Source organism: Camarhynchus parvulus, chromosome 1A (assembly GCF_901933205.1).
Source record: "Camarhynchus parvulus chromosome 1A, STF_HiC, whole genome shotgun sequence".
Taxonomy (NCBI): domain Eukaryota; kingdom Metazoa; phylum Chordata; class Aves; order Passeriformes; family Thraupidae; genus Camarhynchus; species Camarhynchus parvulus.
In genome coordinates, this window is record NC_044586.1 from 47,961,810 (window position 1) to 47,983,206 (window position 21,397).

The 21,397-nt window shown below is 37.5% G+C and overlaps 1 protein-coding gene across 4 annotated transcripts in view; it reads left to right on the plus strand.

Annotated features, from left to right (window-relative positions):
- Positions 1–21,397, plus strand: part of CPED1 (cadherin like and PC-esterase domain containing 1) — a 145,440-nt gene that overhangs the window by 44,840 nt on the left and 79,203 nt on the right. For all 4 annotated transcript variants that reach the window (XM_030959493.1, XM_030959494.1, XM_030959495.1 and 1 more), the window contains 7 exons: positions 3,185–3,341; positions 4,874–5,039; positions 15,765–15,907; positions 17,291–17,363; positions 18,921–19,088; positions 20,026–20,130; positions 21,149–21,318. In XM_030959493.1, coding sequence (XP_030815353.1) covers positions 3,185–3,341; positions 4,874–5,039; positions 15,765–15,907; positions 17,291–17,363; positions 18,921–19,088; positions 20,026–20,130; positions 21,149–21,318 — 982 coding nt within the window. The remainder of the gene's footprint in view (positions 1–3,184; positions 3,342–4,873; positions 5,040–15,764; positions 15,908–17,290; positions 17,364–18,920; positions 19,089–20,025; positions 20,131–21,148; positions 21,319–21,397) is intronic.

The window sequence follows — 21,397 nt, forward strand, 5'->3', positions numbered from 1 at the left end:
CCTCATGGTGAACACCCTAGGAAGAGGTAAAGTGGTGTTGTTGGTATTTTCAATGGTACCATTCCAGAGATGTCAGCATCAGAAACCTTCTTCAAGCCGGAATTTCAAGGAAATTAAATTATGGTTATTTTCGAAGTGAAAGCAGGTCAAAGTGAAAGCCATAGGTCCTTGCTTTACACTGGAGCATCAAAAATGGCAGCAGCAACAAATACGTGTGGCAAAGCCTGAAGCTGCCCCTCAGGAAAAACAGCACTTTGTGTAACATTTCCATTACTGCATAGCCACTGTAAAAAGAAAAAGTATCTTCTTTTTTTTTATTATTATTTTTTTTATTTTTAGACTCTGCTACAAAAAGTACGATTTACAAATTACAAATAATAAGATTTGGATTTTTGAAATAGGGGGTGTATTCTGGACATGGTATTAGGATGCTGGGACTCTTTCTAGCTTGGTTTTCCAAGCTGCCTGACACATCAACCACTGAACCTGCTTCACCTCTTTCATTATAAAATGTTGATGTTGTTTACTGACTTCAAGAGGACTGCTTAATTAACAACAGCTTGTAGAGTGATTTCAAGATGGAAAAACATGGCAATTACTGCAAACAGTAGAGGCACTGCAGGCTAATTTTCATTGATGATAAAGTTGATTAACAAATACACAGCTCTAATGAACACTGTTACTGCTTTGGAGTGCAGGAGCAGGTGAAGAGTTGCCATGAGAACTGATCCAGCTGAGTGTGCTCAGTTCAACACTACTGATGTCTCTTTATTATTATGGTAATTGTGTTCATTGATTACTAGGAGTAGATTTACCAAAGTGAGGGACTGTCACTCCCTCTTGACTCTGCCTGATGGTGTACATGCTCTGAGTGATCTCAAAGGAGTAAGCACCTAGTGACAATCTCACCTCTTAGAGCCCCCATGTGATAGGCTGTCTCCCACAGGAATACCTACACAAAACCAATAAAGAGATGTAAGGCACTGTACAAACAGGATGCTCTATAAAAGAGGCATAATTTATGAGCATTGCCCTTTTTTAGTTTTCAATGGTAATCATCAGCACCCTGAAATTTGTTTAACCTTCTCTTCCTTGAGACATGGCAGTTGATTTTTTTTTGTTTGTTTGTGGTTTTTTACTGTTTTGGTTTTTTGTTGTTGTTGGTTTTGTTTGTTTTGGGATTTTTTGGGTTTTTTGGGGGGGGAGTCTGGTTGGGGTTTATTTGGGTTTTTTTTTTTTTTTTTGGTGTTGAGCATTTTGCAATGACTTAGGGCAATGCTAAGGAACTTCTACCCTGTAGTTTGAGAATTTGAGAAAAGTTTTGTTTTTCATCTCTCCCCCTACCCACTTGTTTTAATTTGGCATATCCAGCTCCAGGAATGGTCCACTGCATAGTAACGAATTAATGTCAAAGTAATCTTTTTTCTTTCCCTGAAACAGCTAAAACTCTCATTTAAGAGGGATAAATACAGTTACAGAAACCTCATCTCGTTATTTGCAATCTCTGTCTTGTGAGTTGTTACTTGTTGCTTTAACAACACAATTAGAAACATATTTTTAAAAGGAAAAGACACTTGTCATTGAGTAATGACCTGTACAGCCCTTCTCTGCCATGTTCTTATTTTCAGTAAAATGTTTACTTTCTTTTAAATGGCTAAAGTGATGCATAGGAGTAGTTACATGGAACCATTGCTAATTACCATGGTGAAATGCCATTGTCTATCTACAGGGTAGAAATTGCCATACTAAAATGCCCTTCTGTCTTTACATCAAGTCAGATATGGGAAAAATACAACTCAATTTTGCAGTTCTGGTTCCTATACATATTCAGAAACAAGTCTGCTAAATAAATTACTTAATGGGAGTTTACTGTCTTCCTCCTGTTGTCACTACACAGTCAAGTAGGCAGAGCAGTCTGCTTTTGTTGCTGTACCATCAAAAACCAGGTAGTCACTTGCAAAGTTCCAATCAGTTGTAATGCATAACACAACAGAAAGATGTCAGTGTGGATATAATTTGAGCATCACATGCTTTATTAAATAACTGCCTGGTTTTGATTATTCTTTAATCCTGCTAAGTGGTGCATGTAAGGCAGAGGACCAGATTAATTCTAGATCCCAGCTGAGACTGGAAAGTTGAGCCAAGCTGATCTGATGAACAGCCTATAAATACAGACAATCACAATGTCATTTTAATAGACTCTCTGGGAAAATGAATACATGAATAGCTTTTTCTTTAAATGTCTGTTTACAGCTCATCACCAGGAATGCAACTTCAGTTTTATTTTTCATTTCATGTACCAAGGTTGAGAGTGCATGTTTTAGAAAAGAAGCTCTACAAATAAATTCATAGCATAGCACAATGCAGTATGTCAATGAAAAGAAAAGCAATAAGGTTTGGAAATAATTTGAACAGCTTGATTTTTCCTGACCATTACTTAAGAACTTGAAATGTGAGGTGTGGTAGAATTAATGAGTACTACCCTACATGAAATAATGACACAACATGAGGGCTTTGTGCCTTTTTATCAAGCACAGTAAAAGTAGAAAATACATGCCACTCCTTGATTGATCTCACATCACAATATTTTGATTACTATTAATAGTCACATGCCTCAATAAGCTTGAGCACTGTGGTACATCAGTCCTGCTCCCGCTGTGTTTGGTGGCAGAACTAAGACTCCCATAGGTTTCAGTACCTGCAAATTGTAGCCTTAGTGGTGAACACAGAAACAAGGATATGAGCTTATTTATTGAGCTATATTGTTACAGTAGCAAAGTCCCTTGGTCTTTATTCGAAGAAGTTTCTTATCCCCATTAATCGTAATTAGTGTTCCATGAGGAAGTAAGTTTTGGTATTCTATATTTGGAAATCAAGGATTTCAGGTTTTTGCAAGAAGGAAAAAGGGGATGCTTTTTGTATGCAGTATTCCTGCATTCACCTCTGAAGTGGGAGTGGCAGCTAAGCCTTTCAGCCTGCAGCTTGCAGCTGGAAGGGCGTGCTTGGTTGGGGTGAAGCAGATCCAAAAATGTTTATTGTCTCAGCATTTGTTATTTTACATTTTCATCTGATGTTGGTAGCTTTTCTCTATTGTGTTTTATAACTTAATCCTTGGCAGCAGGAGACTGCCCTGGCTTTCAATGCTCTGCTGACTTCCTTTCTCATCCCCCTGGTACTTTTTCAGATCTGCAGCTCCCACTTGTGACCCCAGACTGTTCTGGCCAGCCTGGACTGTCAAGGGCCAGCGCCGCACAAAGTGTGTCCCAGGGCAGTGCAGTCACTGAGCAGGCACATGCCTCCCATCTGCAGCACTGGTGGAAGCAGAGCATGAGCACAAAGCTGTAAGTTAATGATGACCCACCCTCAGAAACTGCCAGTGCTTCAGCACAAAGTTATTTGGGAGTCAAGGACACAGAATGCAGCAAAAGAGGAGACCACAGCAGATGGAGCACTTGGATGTATTGCATCTCATACTTGCAGAATGCCTGTTTCTGTATTCTACACTTGGATGTATTGCATCTCATACTTGGAGAATGTTTCTTTCTGTATTAGCCAAGTTTGCACATGTTTTGGGTATAAATGTCTAAATCTTTGAGGCATTGAAACACCTCAACAAATAAATACAGACCCAGAGACACTCCTGAACCTTTAGGTCTCATGGTGGCTGAGCTGTTTCCTGCTCCTATCCCTGCTTTGCCCCTACCACAGACACACATATGTAGATGTAGTCCTTTGCACAGAGATCCCCCCCTTAAGGTGAAGAACCAAGAACTGCTTGATAATTTGTCTGTTATCAAGTGCTGTTTCCTACATCACACTATTTCACAAATTTTATGTTCTGAGGACCTGCTATTCTGCAGAGGGGAGAAAAATTTCTCTTTAAGATAGATGTTATTAGACTTAACAGATAGCAAAATTGAGGTCTGAAAAGGCCACATATTGCCAAAAATTACACAGAAATGGAAGAAGAGCCCCTTGTCTTTTATCAGTAATCAGTCTTAGAGACCCATAATTTCTATAGTCATCTTCCCATTGAATTTTCTATGAGGTAAATGGATGCTCAGAGATTTTAACAGACAGGTTAATAACGCCATTGTGAATATGCACAAATATAGCTCAGATTTCCCCAAGTAATGAACTTTTAAATAGCAGGTTTTTTCTTGGGTTTGCTTTTTTTCTATTCTATTTCTGTGGCAGACTCTCTTTGTGTGTACTATGGAAGCTGTAGGCCAGTTTTTAGAGAGCTGCATCACTTCTTAAACAAAGTTGCTTGCAGAATTCTTAGGTTTAACTGATTTGTTATAGCTTATTTCTAGTCTTAATATTTGGAATGATTGTATATGGCTTTCCTTAGGGGAAGTGTGCAGCACCGCATGTTTCTGTCCCTTTATTACAGAAGAAAGTGCAAACAATAGTGCAGTCTTTCCATAGGGTTGGATGGGGATGTTCTTCTGAATTTACTACAAATCAGCATTAAATAGGGTAACCTGACTATGCATTTCTGTTATTTAACATGATTGGATTTCTTTAATGTTTAGTTTAATCTTGATTTAATCATTCACTCTGAATAGCCTGGATTTGTAACGCTTAATTATTCCCACAATGCCGTTACCTATATGTACTCTCAAACATCAATCCCTCCAAATATAGTTGCTTCCTGTGTTTGGAAACTAAGAGTTAAAAATGCTGAAATCAGTAAAAGTACTTGATGTACAGCCTTGTTTCAGCCTACTTGATTTAACCTACTGTATTGCATAACTTGGGGGAAAAAGGGCTAATTTCCTATTTCCACTAATTTCACTATTTCACTATTTTCTTATAGCTCATTTGCAAAAGAACTGTATTAATGCTACATATTTTTATTACGTTCCAGGAATCAAGTGTCAACATCAGACCACAAGGATGTCCTTAAAGCTCAAGACTTTTCTGTAATCATCAAAGCATATGTGCTTGTGACATCCTTAACACCTTTGCGGGCATTCATTCATTCAACCACCACTGTCTGGCATCCACCCAAGAAGAAGCATTTTACCATAAAGGTAAACATATAATTTCCTCAGTTTTCCATCTTTCAGGCAAAGTACATTAGACAGAAAACTAGAGAATACCTTTCTTCTCTTTTATTCCTTTATTAGCAGCCCACAGCCTACAGTGAATATTCTTCTAATGTGCAGTTTTCATTTCTCAGAACAAGAGGGGTTTGCTTCATGAAGCAGAAAAGCATTGCCCCATGCACTGGGGCCCTGGGATTTGCAGGTGTCCAAGCCCATTTTTATTGGTCACATTTGACAGCAGTTGCAGGGTCAGAGTTTTCTCTAAAGCACAGCAGTGTAACTGCTGCCATGCAGTAGCAACTTTTGCTGGGATATTGACAGTTGCGAAAAAGGAAGGTAAATATTTGAAACAGTTTGTTTAGATTTCTTTTTTAGGTGCAGTAAAACAGACTAGAGGAGGGCCAGGGCACTTCTAAATAAGGGGAAGGAAGTATTCAAGTATACCATGGATAGGGTAGTTCCCCCATGGTCTCAATTTTATGAAGAAGGATATTTCATATGTGCCTTAGATTAATTCTGGCCATCTCCAAGTGCATGGAGATACCCCTCTCACTCCACGTCTTGCTTGCTCAGCAAATATGCCTTCCCATTCCTTTCTTCTTCTAGCAGGGACTGTGCTTGTAACACATCAGCTCTTTATGAAGACACTACAGTTGTGCTGCTGCTTCTTCCCTTTTGAAGAATTAAGGTCCCAATGTGGCAGTGATTTCTTGAGCTTGCATACTTCAGCTCCTGCAGCAGCCGTTAAAGGATGGGTGTGCTTTGTCCATGTAGCCTTCTTGGGGTAGGAGCAGGTCATAGCTTTGGATCAGTCTGATATCACTATGGTATCACTGTCAGGACTGTTGATGATATCAGCCATTTGGTTCTACAATTTTAGCTCTTGACAAGTGGAGTGCCTAGTTTAAGCTCATTATCTAATTCTAGTCATTGGAGAAACAGACACCTCTAGAGAACAAATCATCCCACTTAATTTAGACACCGGTTTTGGAATGAGTTTCCTGGTGAGAGTGTTTGTTTCCTTCTATGGGCCATGACATTCCTAGAGAACATGCCAAATTCTGGATTGCAAAATTAGGTGAGCTGAATCTACTTCTCTCTTCTCCCCCCCCACTTAAGCTATGGAAGCCCATGGAGATATATTACTTTGGCATGTATTTTCCTCCATTTACATTTATGAAGAGTAATGGTTACTTGCTTTCAAACCCTGGTATTCAGTTTTGGTTTATTTTTATTAGAATATCACAATATATGGCAGCATCACTGTTGCAGCTGAAGTAGGGACTACTTTAAAGGCTAGTAGTCATTAGTAATTGTTATATGGCTCTGGAAAACAATTCCCACTGAGGGAAGTCTGCTGAACAGAGTTCCAGCCACCATTTACAGAGCACTTTGGCAGCTGAAGAAGCAATAAAGATGATAGATGGAAGTAGCAGTGCATCTACAGTGGTTCCAATCTGTTTACTGCTGTTGTGGCATTATGCCTTTCCATAGCTTCAGACAAACTCATCAAAATTGTGAAAAATACAAAAAAGATAGGCACCACTTGTGAAAGAAAGCACATTTGTAATGATGTAGACATTGAAATGCAAATTAACAAAATGATGGAAAATGGGGCATGTAAGGCTGCCTCTCAGCACAGTCTGCCCTGTAAAGAACATGGAAGGGGATGGGGAGCTTCCAGAAGGGAGATACTGGGAATTCATAGAGTGGCTAGGAAGCACTGCTGGAAAAATCATATAGAGAGTCTGTCCTTGATGCAGAGCAAACAGGCAGGTCACCCACCAGAAAATACTTGGGAAAAGGCAAATTCAGCCATTAATATCCTTTGTTAAGGGATTTTGTCAAGTTTCTCAAAAACTTCATTAAGCCCTTCATCACTTTCCAGTGTGACATACAATGCCAGGAGAGTAACCTCTCCCAAAGTAGCCAGTGGAGCAATGCATGCTGTACCAGCCAAGAAGCCTGGTCCTGAAAGCTCCTAAACTTCCAAGGTTCTGCCAGCTCTATTGTACAGGATAGAAATTGCCACGTTTTGAAGCTTCAACACGTCAATAGTCTGTACAGACAGAATCTTCAAGACCCGTTTTTCCAGTGATTGACAGAATACTCACTGGGTTCTCGACATGCCTAGAGGGGAGACTTTAGTCTGGAAAAATTTGCCAGTGTTTTTCCACAACAGACTGAGTTTTGTTTTGTTTTGTTTTGCTTTGTTTTTTTAATGCAGAGATGAGAATCATTTTGATTATCTGTTTTCAGTAATGTTGTACCATAATTTAGAGATCTCCTCAGTGTGTATAGACCTCTGGTCAGGAAATTTTTTTCTCATACCAGTATAATTACAACAGTTTTAATGAGAAATTAATCCACATTTGTGGTTAACTTAGTTATGCTGTCACAAATTCAGTATGTTAAGTATGTTTAAAATTTGATCTCCCATGTACAACAATGCCTTATGGTTGCTAGGAGTTACTAGAATGTGGGATATATGAAAGAGATTTAAAAAAAACCCTGGAGATGGGATAGCTATATGATATCAATAATTGAGAGAAACTGTGTAAAGAAAAAACAGGAGTTTCATAAAAGAATACTGCATTCCCCACAGCCTTTTTGTTAGTAAACTATTGTAAATTATTTTTTGCAATGCATATTTGCTTTTTATAGTCATAGTGGCATGACTTCAGAATAATTTCTTGAATAAGCATTGGTCAAATGGCAGTTCAGGAAGAGTTCAAGTGTGTTTTGCTCACCAGCTGCCAGGTTTTCTCTGGATTATACATATTTTAGTATTTCATTTCAGAAAGCAAAATAAGGTAAATCCTGAGCTGGCATGAGGATTTTGTGTGCAGTCAAGGGGTAACAGAAGTGCAACTCGAAATTTGGACCCAGCATGGGAAGATGCAAGAGATGCAGGGGAGAGAATGGATTTCTGTCACACAGATGTTTAGACATGAGACTTGTGTAATAGCCCAATTTCTTTGAGGAGAATTAGAAACTGCTTATTTAGACTATCTGTGTGTTGAAAAGTTATTAATAAAATCGAAGCTTTGTATTTTGCATATTGTACCAATTAAAGGAAGGGTCTCTGTCAATGTATTCAATAATTCCTTTTGTGTTAATTGACATTATGTATGTGCATTAAGAAGAATGCTGACCCCTAATATTTATTTCTTTTGTAGAAGCTAGTGTGCAAATCAGTAATTTATGATTAATTATTTCAAGGTTTAACACACTGTGAACTTCTTCCTTTGCCCTGCCATTAACCTTTCCCCACCTGATCCAGTGCTTTATGAAGGGATGCACTTTTGTAGACAGAGGTACACATCCTGCATCATCAGGGGAGGCTCTTCTGTGCTGTCAGCAACTTCTCATGGCCCCTGCTATGGCTCATCATCCTTTTGCTTATCCAAAATAGACAGGTGCCTCCTGGACTTGAGTTTCTTGACTGGTGTTCTTGCATAACCCTCGATGTGCTCAGATGAAACTCTGTTCTTAAGTAATTTTCCAGTTGTGAAGTGCAGTATAATTTATTAAAGCAGTTTGCTATTAAGCTTGCTGTGGTATGAAGCACTATAACTGAAACTCTCTTAGTGTATTAAGCATTTGGAAACTTGAGTAAAGAAGTTTTTTTTTTCCTACTTAACATGCATGCAAATAAAACTAGACCCTCATCTTGACAGGAAATCCATCTCTTAATATGACGTGGCAGTCTGGCTTAGAGCCGAGCATGGTGGAAATTAAGTTACAGTATTGCCCTCAAGTGCCCAGCTTTGGTACTACTTGAAGTATCACCCACACATATTTAAAGTGAGATAGACTGCAAACATGCACACAGATAAAGAGCAAAGATAAGAGTTGCTTGCAAACAGCAGAGAGACTTGGTATTTTTTTTCCTTTATTTTACGGTTTTGGGGGGTGGGGTGGGGGTTTTTTGTTTGTTTTTTAAATTTTTTTGAATTTAATATTACTGCCTTTTCACTTACAGAAGCAAACACAAAAGAAAAATTACCATTCATTCTTAATCAATTAGATTGCACATTTACTTGGGACTAAAATTAAATTCACTTATTTTTTTCTGTTAGAATGCTGTAATGCTCTTCTTCCTGGGAGACTGGACATAATATAATGCCATCTCTGTTTTCTTTCCTCATGGTATAATTTCTCTTTTCACTGATGTAAGAATGGAAGTCAGTCTGGACTGGGGAGATCAAAGACATGCTTAGTCTGACACTCCATTTGTGGCAGTCAAGAGAGTATCATGAAACTCTGTAACAGGACAAACATAAAGTGGTAGTGATCCCTAGACAGACTATATTAATTTCTGGTAACCTTCAGGGTTAGAAACACAAAACTGGAAGTGGAATATATATCTTGATGTTTAATAAGCTCCAGTGGGCTTTTATGCATGCAATTCTCTACTAGATTTTTAAATTCATGATTGCTTTTGATCTTAGCAATGTCTTCGAGCAATGATACTGTACAGATTATATACGTGTTGCTTGGGAAAGAGTATTTGTTTGCTTTAAAACTTAAGCAAAGTCAAATATGACTTGATTTCATATTCTTAATTATTGTCTTAAAAGAAAGAATAAAAAATCCTTCCTTCTTTGTCTTCCTCATCTGTGTCAACCTGTCATGCAGTGCACAAACAAAATTCTTTCTGGAGTTCTTTTCTTCTTTTCTCATTCTGAACATCCCTATTTAGCTAAGTAAGAGCTTGAGAATAATTGTCCTCTACAACATGTGGATATGTCATAAGTTTTTCCACTATTATCCTGGCCCTTAGCTGTCTGGTGTTTTTCTAGTTCATATATGCTCTTGCCTTGGCTGTTCAATCCAGTCAGCTCTGTAAGCATGACCTTCTGTGGCTTCCAGCTTTCCTAGACCTGCCTCCTACCACCCTGACTCTTCTCATTCTTCCTTTTTTTGAATTCCAGCTTCCCTTAGTAAAGATGATACGCTTTTGGTCCTCACAGCAACCTGGGAAATACTGTTAGTAAATCACCTTTACTTTCCCACTAATAAGTCAGAGCTGAATTGGGAAACCATTCTTGGTTCAGACTCAGCCAAAAAACCTAATTTCATGGTTGCTGAAGCTGGTGAGTGGCTTTTTGCTTTTGGACTTAGTCTTAGGAGCAAGGAGTCTTAGAGAAAAGGAACCTTTCTCAGATGGCCTTTTCTTCTCCATGTAATTAAGTTATGAAAGTGTTAAGGGGTAAGATGTTGGGTTTTTTCTGAATAATTTTTTTTCTGGACAATTTAATATCATCTTTTTAAAAATCATATGTAATGAAAAATATATACAGAACTGGGAAATCTATTGTAAAAAATAGTTGGACACTAATGTGATTTTCCCTTTCATCAAGTGACATGTTAGACCTGCAGAGAAAGGGCACATCCTAACAATAAATCAGGAGTGGAATAAACAGATCCACCTGAAGCTAATGCAATAAGCTTATGATAAATTACTGAACTGTTTTCTTTGTGTTTTATTCTGGAACCATTTGTACCTGATTCATGGGTGCATTTTTCTCCCTTTACATGGCCTTTGACTATTTTTATATGCTCTGGTCAGTGGAAAGGTCCACCTGTGCTAGCAGAAAGTATATGAAATAGCTTCATTGCTAAGTATGCGTCTTCCTGGCCTTCTGAGTGGAATTAGTTTTTATTCTTGCAGACATGTTAGATATCTAGATACTTCCATACATATAATCAAGGAGATTCTTGTTTGTGTGTAAACCAGTATTTTTATACCTATGAACAACTACTTACACCCAAAAGTATTTGGAAGAAATTTCACCAAAGACAGACTCAGTAAGAAGAATGGATGTGCAAAAGCGAACTGAGACAATAGCGTCTATGTTGAAAGTTTTTAGAAATTTATTGAATTTATTCAAGCATTTTCAAGAAGAGGCAATTACTGTAAGACCTTGACAGCCTGAAGATCCAGCTGATCAGGACTGCAACACGTCCAGTGCACAGCAGAACAGTCTGGAGAGTATGCCCTTTGCTACTTCAAAAAGAGTAATTTCTGGAAACCAGAGGTCATGCTTTTACCCCTCAGACATAAACTTTACTTTCAACTCTTATCCTGATAACTTTGTCTGCCATGTCATTTTGAAGGCTACTACTAGGAACCAGTAAGGTCTTTCAAAATCGATTCACGAATACTGTAAAGTAGGATGTTCTAAATGCCAAAATGTAAACCTCAAAATTGCATTGAATTTTTCAGTATTGGTCTCTTTTCTTCTACCTCCTTCCCTCTGAGGTAGGTTCATAGCTCATCTATGCCCCCGAAAGGCAAATTTTCATGCTCCTTTTCTGTTATTTTCCAAGCCAACTACTTTGTTCCAAAAGTCACTTTGTAATTTCCTGGTTACTGTTTAACCTTGCTGATGGTTGCATTCCTCTGTATCATGGTTAGGTGTCAAACATCATCCCAGACAGTTCTGCATATTCCAGGCACACAGGTGGTGGTGTCCATGGGACGCTGTGTGAGCACTCCAGTGATAGATGTCCTGTCTGTCTTCAGTGTCTCACTTAGATTCTCCAGGGGAGCCAAGCAGTTTCAGATTGCAATTAATGTCACTGTTTTGAGACATCTGCTTTAGGATGGCATAAATTATGCTCTTCAATCATCTGTTTTCTGCAGTGAGGTGTAAAGGGAACCTAGACATTTAGCTTGTACATAGACATAAGCTGTGCAGTCTTGTAGTGTGGGATTCCTCGACAATATTGGCACCTCAGAGAATTTTCTTCAAGTGAGCTGTGTTTCTGAACACCTGTTACAATCAGGAGAGAGCTAATGAGTGCAGTCAATAAAGGAAGGTATTCTAAGTTTGCATTTATGGCCATTCCCAATGTTAGATAAGGAAAATCTTTCTTGTTTGCTTCATCAGGAGGCAAGATTGTTTAGGATTGAGCTAGAAGGCAGTCTCAGAACGATCAGTACAATTTGGTTTTATACTTTTTCTCAAGGAAATCTTCAGATGACCATTCAGGTAACTGCCCCAGGCTGTCCCAGCAGCTCTCCTGAGAAACTAATTTGCACAAAAATTGCCTGAGGAAAATCTTGAGGGAATTACTACAGTCATCATAACTTTCATCCCAGTGAGTGCCACACTCTTCCACTCTTCAGGCTCCATGGCTCTATGCATGAAGTCTGCAAATCAGAATTCCTTTGTCAATTAAATGGAATTTTTTCAATGTGTCAGACCTTTACCTGATGATTCAGTGTGTTTTTGAGGAGCCAGAGGGATCTATGTTGTTGAGATTATAAGGCTAATTTTAATGACTGCAGATTTTAAAAACTAGATGTCAAAATGGATAAAAGAAAAAGCATCATAAAATTAATATTGAGTCGGCCTTCTTTTTCCCCAGTGGCTTTTCCTAAAGCAAGAAGTTATTGGGCAGTGAAAGGTCAATGAGTTTAAATTAATCTGAAGAGTATTTCTAGTTCATTCTGCCTTTACAGAAAATGTATTCTTGATCCATGTAACTTGACTGCATTTGCGCACTTCTTTAAGGCATTACGTGAATATTTGGAACATACCTCCAACTGTATGAGCCCAGGATTTGGGTGAACACCTTCGAGCTTCTGAGAAATCTTGCAGTTCTGTGTATAATGGTGTCATTGTATAAAATAAATATGCATGTCTGCATTTAGTCTTACAGCATACTAAAATTTAAACCCTATTCCTCTGATTAAAAATTTGCCAGCCAGAGGTCAGCTTTCTCCCAGAACAGGTTCCTGTAATTGCCAGCAGTATTTCCTACTCTGTCCTCTTTAAATTGTTCAATGCTTCTGTTAATCACACTCTACCAATGGTGAGCGTGCATTTTGCTGGACAGGCAGTCTATTTCCTCTGAAAGGGAGAGGATCAGCATCAGTGGTGGTCACTTGAAGAAACCTTTAGCTCTTTAGTATTTTGCAGTTGAACACAGATATTGATATACTTTTATTCACTCAAAAGAACCTGAGGTTGCTGTAGATTTTCACACATTATCAGCCTTAATCCATATGCTTTAAATTTTTCCTATCTGTTGATGTAAATCATGTGGAATCTTTTGAAGTCAAACCTAATCTAAACTTGTTTAAATAGGATTTTTTAATGAATTGGAATTTAGCCTGAAGTATTCATCTCATCTCTATTGGTCCTGAACCAGGCTGACTAAATATTTATTTTCAGCCATTGGCTTAGAATAAACATTGGTTTAAAACCTGATATCCTCTAATGAGAACCTGTTGAGCAATGTTTCTTTTCTAGGCTGGCTAAGGAGAGCTGTAACTAAAATGCAGTTTCTTGGAGATGCCAATTTTATTTTAATGCCTGTTTCGATGGCAACAGTTGACGATTAATAACCATCAGCATGCTCTGAGTACCAGCAGGGCAAGCCAGCCTGTCTTCATCAGTTGTTACTAGAAATATAAGCATTATGTATCCTTTGAGTTTATGTACTTGGAAATTGATTGATGGTGAGAGAGATGAGCTAATGGTGCTCTTGCTCTTCCTTCCACTAATCCTCGTCTCTCTTTATTAAACTCTTCAACTCCCAACTCCTTGTGCCCCCTGTGCAGCACAATAGCACATCTTCCCACTTAGTCCTTCAATTCCACTGGGGGTTTAGGAAGTTAGTTACTCTGTGCAAGCCACAGTAGTGGGAATGTAAGCTGTGTGCTGAATCTGGCAGAAGTGCTGGAAATCATTGCAAAATTGAGCTAAAGAGCCACCTTGGCGAGACGGGCCTTCATTTTAATTTTTAAATTTATTTAACATGAAGGGAATTAACAGTTTTTGTCCTGATCAAGGAACTAACCACTTTGGAGAGATGAGCCTTCATTTTAACTTTTTTCTTTATTCACATGAACAGTTTAATTAACTGGTTTTGTCCTGAACAAGGAACTGAAGTGGAACAATTTCCCTTGGAGATGAATCTGAATCAGAACTGATCTGAAAAATGTAAAGCTTCTTGTTCTTAATCTTTGTACCACTCTGTGGGAGAAACACAGCTTTGGTGGTCTTAGGCTTTGGGAAACAAGGACTCCTTCTCAACCTGTTTTGGAGATGAAATAGACTGTGATGTGAGCAGCTGCATAGTCTCTAAATAATGCATCTGGGGCTGTTTTGCCCCACAGGCTCATGGAACTGCAGTACACATGGAAAACATTCTACAGTATAGAAATAGAGTGTCATTTAATTCAAGATTTCAGCATCATGCAAATATCCAAAAACAGAGTTAAGGCTATGCATACAACCTTTGCTTCACCAATTCCTGCAGTCAGAATTTTAATTTTATAACTTCAGCCATATATATTGTTGTCATTTTTTTCCCTACTGGCATTTCAAATAGCTTTACTCAAAAGATGAAATAAAGTCACGGACACTATATACCTTCAGCACAGCTCTGTGCATGGGTCACCATTCTTTTAGTCAGTAAAACTTGGAAAGGCAATCACTTGTTGAAATAAAAACAGAGGTGATAAGAACAGGAAGGCAAACTGACCAAATTCCTACTCTTCAATTATTTACCAGCACAACTGGATGGAGTTAGTGAAACGGAAGAGAGCAAAAGCAAAGGAATATCAATGTTAGCTGCATATTCAAGTATCTCCCATGGCTGGCTGTAAGCAATGTTACAGTATTTTTTAAAAAGGAAATTGAAAAGTGCTGATTACATTTAACTGCAATATGCTACCTGAAGAAACCGAAAACCATTCATCTGTGCCAGTGCGGACCAGTGTGCTTGAAAGTATTTATGCTCAGAAGGGGAGATTCCAAACTTTCTAGAAAATACTGTGGACTAGGGTGTAGGGAAGTAAGCTCTAAGGTCTGGTGTCAGCACATCATAGCACATCACCAGGAGCTAGTGTTGTATGCAGAGATCCTTACTGGATCTATTCCTGTTCAGCATCTTTGTTAAATGTCTGGATGATTGGGCAGAGGGTATACTCAGCCCAATGATAACTCTGATGGAAATATGGTTCAAAGGCAGCCCCTTTCTTAGCACCAAGCACTCTGATACTACAAAACCTGCCTATGTCCTGCTCTTCACTGGGTCTCTGTGCTGCTCCAGTTGTTTCCCCGAATCTCTATCTGAAGTGATGATCAGGGTGAATTTGCATGAGTGATGAAAGCACCTGAGGACAGTACTGTGCAAGTCAGTAAATATGCCATTGGGAGGATTCATGAGTCTGAAAACCACAGAATATGCTGAGTTTGGTCAAAACACAGGCTGCACTGGCTGATCATTTTCCCAGCATCTTTCTTCTATACTCTGATTAAAGCTTCTTAACTGGGGATAAGGATTTGTAGTCAAGGTCCAGTGGGACAGCCCTTGGCACAGTATGTTGAGAGAAGGTTTTTAGTTTGCGTGCTATTACCCACTGATGAAGATACAAGTGGTGTTTTGAGGTCTTTTGCCTATAACCAGTGACAGCAAAAGGTTTTATCCAAGTTTAGCTTAGATTCTGAGCAATATTTTTGAAGCCATTCATACAGGTTTTGTTTCTGATATACTTATTTGTAAATAAAATGTCATTCTCTATTAGTGTGCTGTGTGGAGCTTTTAATTCCACTTTATTTTACAATTGAATAAGAATTGAAGATGATATTCCAAGGCAATTTTTATTTCTATCAGTCTTTTAATTTATGATTTTAAGCACTGTAAATTTACTGTAAATGCTCAAAAATATATGTATTCTTTTCACAGCTGCAAAGGTTTTTTGAGATATTCTTCAGAAACAGTTCTCCCCAACAAGCCTTCAACAACATGAAGGAGGCTATAAACAAACTTCTACTTATAACTGAGGTCTTCAGCAAATCATCTGCCTCAGGACCAAATTCTTTCAATCAGTAAGTGACTTGCAGTAGTCATTGTAATGCTAGTGTCAAGATAGCTCCTTAGAAGAGAATAAAAATTGCAGAAGGTATAAGAATCTTAAAATAAAAAATTTCCATCTATTTAATACTTCTTTATAAAGTACTCCTTAAACATGCTGTGTTTAAGGAGTACAACTCTTCAATATCCACAGTGTTTCTAGTTTGTGGAAAGGTTACGATGAATGCTTAGGACCAGATGCTGTCCTAATGAAGTGTTTCAGGCAGCATAAATGAACAGAAATCACTCACAATTGGGCTAGTCCTAACATCCATAAAGCTGTATTTCCTTTCAGTGAGCATTCTGTCATATGTCAAATATTTAATGCTAGAATAGCCCAGATTGTTCAGAGCTGGCTCTAGCAAGCAATCTGAACAAGAGACACTGTAAAACACTTTATAAAGGGTATGCTATGAAATATGCCTAGGCACCAAGTCACATTTCTGTGTGTAATCACTACTATTAGTGTTATAATTCTTACACATAAATCAACCTCAATTATGTAATATTTTTACTAAATAAATTATTATTTGTTCCATCTCTATATGTTATGTCCCATCTCTGACATTTTTATGATAAGTACTAAATAAGTTGCTATTTACTAAATTTATGTGTTTAAGCTATTTTGAGAACCAGGTGTTTTAGTAGCAGTAATGTTAAGCTCATTATTTGACTTACACAAGTTGGGAATAAAGCTTACATTGTGAGTGGAGAGGGTAGCAAAGAGGGGAGGAGTGTAATGGGGATGAAGCTATTTTGACAGTGGTCCAAAATCCCTTTTTTACCAATGAAATGGACTCTCTTGTTTGTGTAACACAAGACCTGCTTATAACTCCTGGTCCATGCCTCCAAACATCCCCAGAGCTGCAGCAGACCTCTTTGCTCAACTGAGCCCGGAGTGTTTCAACATCTCTTCCCCTCCAAATATCTTCAAAGCTTTTGCAGGACCTCATTCACTCTCTTCAAAAGGCATTTTTTCCTTCAGCATAATTCACCTCCCTCTATGTCAAACATTAAAACCACTTTTATATAGCACTATTTTCATCACCTTACAATCTGATTCCTTCTGTATTTAATGCTGCTGACTCTTAGAAATTTATTTCGTCTGTATCACATGTTGTTTCTTGACCTATGTGTGTATATTTTCCTGCATATCTTCTCTGGACCTGTGTATGTATTGAATTTTACTGTGTACATGTGTACAGGGACATGGTTCAATTATGGGCTTGGTAGTGCTAGGTTTGTGATTGGAAACAATTACCTTAAAGGTCTTTTCCAGCCTAAATTATTCTATGATTCTGTATTTCACAACAGTACCTACTCTCACTGAAACGGGTTCCTTTTATGTTGTATTTCAGATGCAGCCAATGTTTTCAGATGCTAACCTTTGACATTGGATTCAGCATGTCCATACACCCAGTAGTTCTTAAGGTGAGAAAATTGCACAAATTACTGCTTCACTCAACAAAATTACACCAAGAACACAGCAGAAAAACCTCTTTGATAGGTACCCTCTAATGTCTAAGAAATGTACCAACACTTTAATATTATTTTGGCTGATTGTAAAGAGTTTCTGTAGAAGAAACCAGTTTTTAAGAGTCAGAGTTCCTATGATGAAATTCACCAGACCATCAAAATGTGCAAACTTCTCAGTTTACATTAAAAGATTAACTATTACCCCAAATGAATATCAGTGAAACAAAATCCATAGAAAGCACTGCATGAAAGTGGAATTAGGTTTTAAATGTGACAGACCAAAAATGAATGGAGGAAATTAAAAAAAACACAACTGGCTTTTAAGACGAATTAAAGTTCTCCATAAATTGGATTGTACTTTTTCATTTCATTACCTACTTTGACCTCCACTGTGCTGCCTTCTTCCTGGATGATCCACAAGGCCCTTAAAATCAGGGAAATGAGACCTGTGACAGTTTTTGTACCACTCCTGCCTCAGAACAACCTGTCCTGAAGCAATTATAATGCTTTCCAGCTGTTCTCATTACCTCATGTATACACATGAATATGTATATGCCTAGGTATGTAAAATGTTTCTTTATATCTATGATATACAAATATTAACAAAAAATTGTTAATATATCCCCACTTAAAATCTGTTCAAGTGTCTAGTAATAACAGAGTAGTCAATCTCTGCATTCTTCAGAAAAAAATCCTTTAAATACATAGGAAAAATGCACATATGAGAGGAAGTTTGCAGAATTTAAGAAGTCCATGAAGATAATATTTTTAATTAGTCTAAGAAGACTTATTTAGCTGGTATAAGAAATGTGGTATGTCATAACAACTTGATAATTGTATACCAGGGTGTAAAAAAATTATCCCAAAAGAGCTTAAAAAATAAAACATAACCTTTGCCTTCCTGTATAGAAGTTTCAACTATTATCCGTTACCCATAAGTTTATAGTAAATGAGTAGGACTTAGTATTTTCTTCTGAAAAAACAAATGTCTCTAGAAAATAGCTGTTGATAATTAATGCGACATTGACTTTGAATATTATACCTTGTAATTTATATTGTGCACAAAACCTATTCATACTGGTGCTATATTTGTGTTTATGAATGTTTTAGTCATATTTCATAAAAAATGAATTTGTTAATTGTGTTTATATATTGTAAAACTTATACTTTCTTCCGTACTAACAGATGTTCTGTAGTAATCCTTAGCAATGAGTTTTTCATGAGTTATATTAGCATATAATCTGATATTTTATATTTTTAATCAAATTTCCAATCAAATACGGTAAGAAATGTTCACACGTGTCTGCAATACTTCACTCTGTCCGCTGGAGTGCAGCAAACATTGAGGTATGGAGTTGTGACAGACGATGTGGCACAGCATTTGCTGTTTTATAATTCTGTCAGTTTGTGTTGTTATTGCCTTTTTTTAAAGTTCCAGTTTAGTATTTATTGCTATGAGAAGACTGGACTTTTTATTTAAGCTGTACATTTTCATATTTTTTTTTCCAACAGGTGCATGAAAACTTTGACTTCCAAGTTGAGAATGAATCGACTACTCAGGACCAAATTTCCAAAGAACTTCTTTTTGAAGATACATTTAAATTTCTCCTATCTAATGAATCCTCAACATCCAGTTTTGTAGAAGCTTTGCAAAAAATATATGAGTCATCTGTGAGCAAGGTAGTTCATTCCAACTTTTTTGTATTAGTATTTGAAAATATTTAATTCTAAATTGTGTGCTTCTGAAATTGGTGGTGCCAACTTATAGAATGGAGGATTTATTTAATCAGAACCATCTTTTATTGTATTCTGTGGAGTAAAACTGTTATTATATTGAACAACTTAATTTTTTTGTAAAAATTCTACTCTCAAATTACGTAATTTTCAAAAATACTGTGATTTAATTATATATTTGAAGCCTTGAAAATAATTTTCCCACTATTTTTTTAAATGGTATTTTTTTAATATAAAGATTTGTGTATTTTCACAATTTCATCCAGAACTGGTTAACTCATACATAGAAATCCATGAGCATCAGAATTAAATTTTGTTTCTTACAACTTTGTGTCTTAATGCAAGATCCAGTTCCAGTTTTTTTTTTTTTTTTGCATTTATAGAATCTGCATAAATTTTACTTCATTAGTGAAAACCATTTCTCACAAGCAGAGATCTCTTTCAGCAGTATTTCTCTCAGTCTGGGAACTTTTAAGGATGCCTTTGTGAGAAGTCTCTTGCTTGAAAGAGTTACAGGGACTAAATTATCCAGGCAACTTCTGCCTCTTGGACAGATCGGCTAAAACAGGGTCATGGGTTCTAAATTTATGTCAGGATAAAGTAGAAAGCTGCAGATATCAAGACAGGCTGTGATATGGTTATACAGCCCATGTTCCAGAGACCAGTAGTTTCTGTGGGTTCATTTCTACACAAAGCCAGGGCACAGTCTGCTTTATTCTAGACTGAAAAATGGGATGTGCTATCTAGGAGCTAGCTGGCTGAGGTTAGGGCTGGTGGAGAGCTGCTTAACTTGTTTCTATGATCAGTGAAGGGATTGGGGTCTAATGAAAGCACATCACTTTTCATGTGATTTCACCAGAACATGCTGCCCTTTCCTTCCCAGGATGAAACATACAACAGAGAAGATGGACAATGTTTCTCTTTGGAAGAGATAAATTCAATGACTACTTTCATAAAGGAGCTGAAGAGTCTTGGACAATTCGAGCTGGTAAAATAAACAGGGTTTTGTTTTTTTGGATATATATTTTACGTAAATCTCTTAACATTTCTCTTTCATTACCATTCTCTGCTGTCTCTGGCACATGTAATTAGGCTGGACGGGCAGGAAAGCAAGAAGATAGAGGTAACACTGATTTTACTTTGGTGGATCATTTGAATTTAATTTAAAATAAAGAAATAGAACAGAATATTTGAGCTGAGCTTCCACTGAACAGGACAGCTAAAGCAGAAACAGAGACCAGGAAATAGAAGGAAAGGAAAAGAAGGAGAACCATGTAAATGACTAATGAGGTGGTAAGAAAATAGAATGACAATGAAGCAAGATCAGGAGTGAGTGGACAGACTAGAGAAAGTACAGTACTGAGATCATGATCAGAGAGTAGATATAGATGAAAGTGGCAAAAAAAAAAAGCAGGTGAAATATGTTCTTCATGCTTTGAGTCCATTTTTGGAGAAGAACATAGATGGAGGAATAAAACAGTGTCTGTGAATAGGCACAGTTAATGAGGGAAATGGTGAGTATTCAGAAAATAAAGGATTTGCAACTGAGTCTGTTGTTCAGAAAGTTTGTATGATATCAGGATTTCTATGAGACTTCCTGGATGAGTATTAGGGATGGAGACTGATGACACTTTCTGAAGAAGCATTGAGTCTAATAGATCTGGAATTGGTAGAATCATCTGTGTTGGAAGGGGCTCAGAAGGATCATCAAGTCCAATTCTTAAGTGAATGGTCAATACAGGGATTGAGCCTGTAACATAGCTTCATTCTCTGACCAACTGAGCTAACCTCAGGGCCAGTTCAGAGGCAGAGGAGATCAACTTCCACGTCAATACTAATCCTGATTTGCAAGGCTGGGCATGGCAGTCCTTTTCTAAGTATGTAGGAAAGAGTATTAATATATAACCAGCCCTATGCTGTATATACTGTCTTCTGATCATTTTTCACATCTTTGCACTCCACAAATATCATACTGTGTTGTCTCAAATCAGTGTCTCTCTTCTCAGCTTTTCCCTTCTTCTGCACCCAAGATCCAAATGTTGCTGCATGACCTCTATCGAATGGTAGACCCAATGAGGCGGCTTAGTTCAGTCCTGACTGTGCATTGGTTGCTGTCCAGTGTCCTTCAACAGTTCCAGTTCATGAATAAAGAGGCACATACAAATCTTTCAGAGTGGTAAGATAACTATTATCTATTTTGAAGGTAGTTTCTCAAGTTATATAATTGGAATATCTCCAGTGAGCATCATAAAACT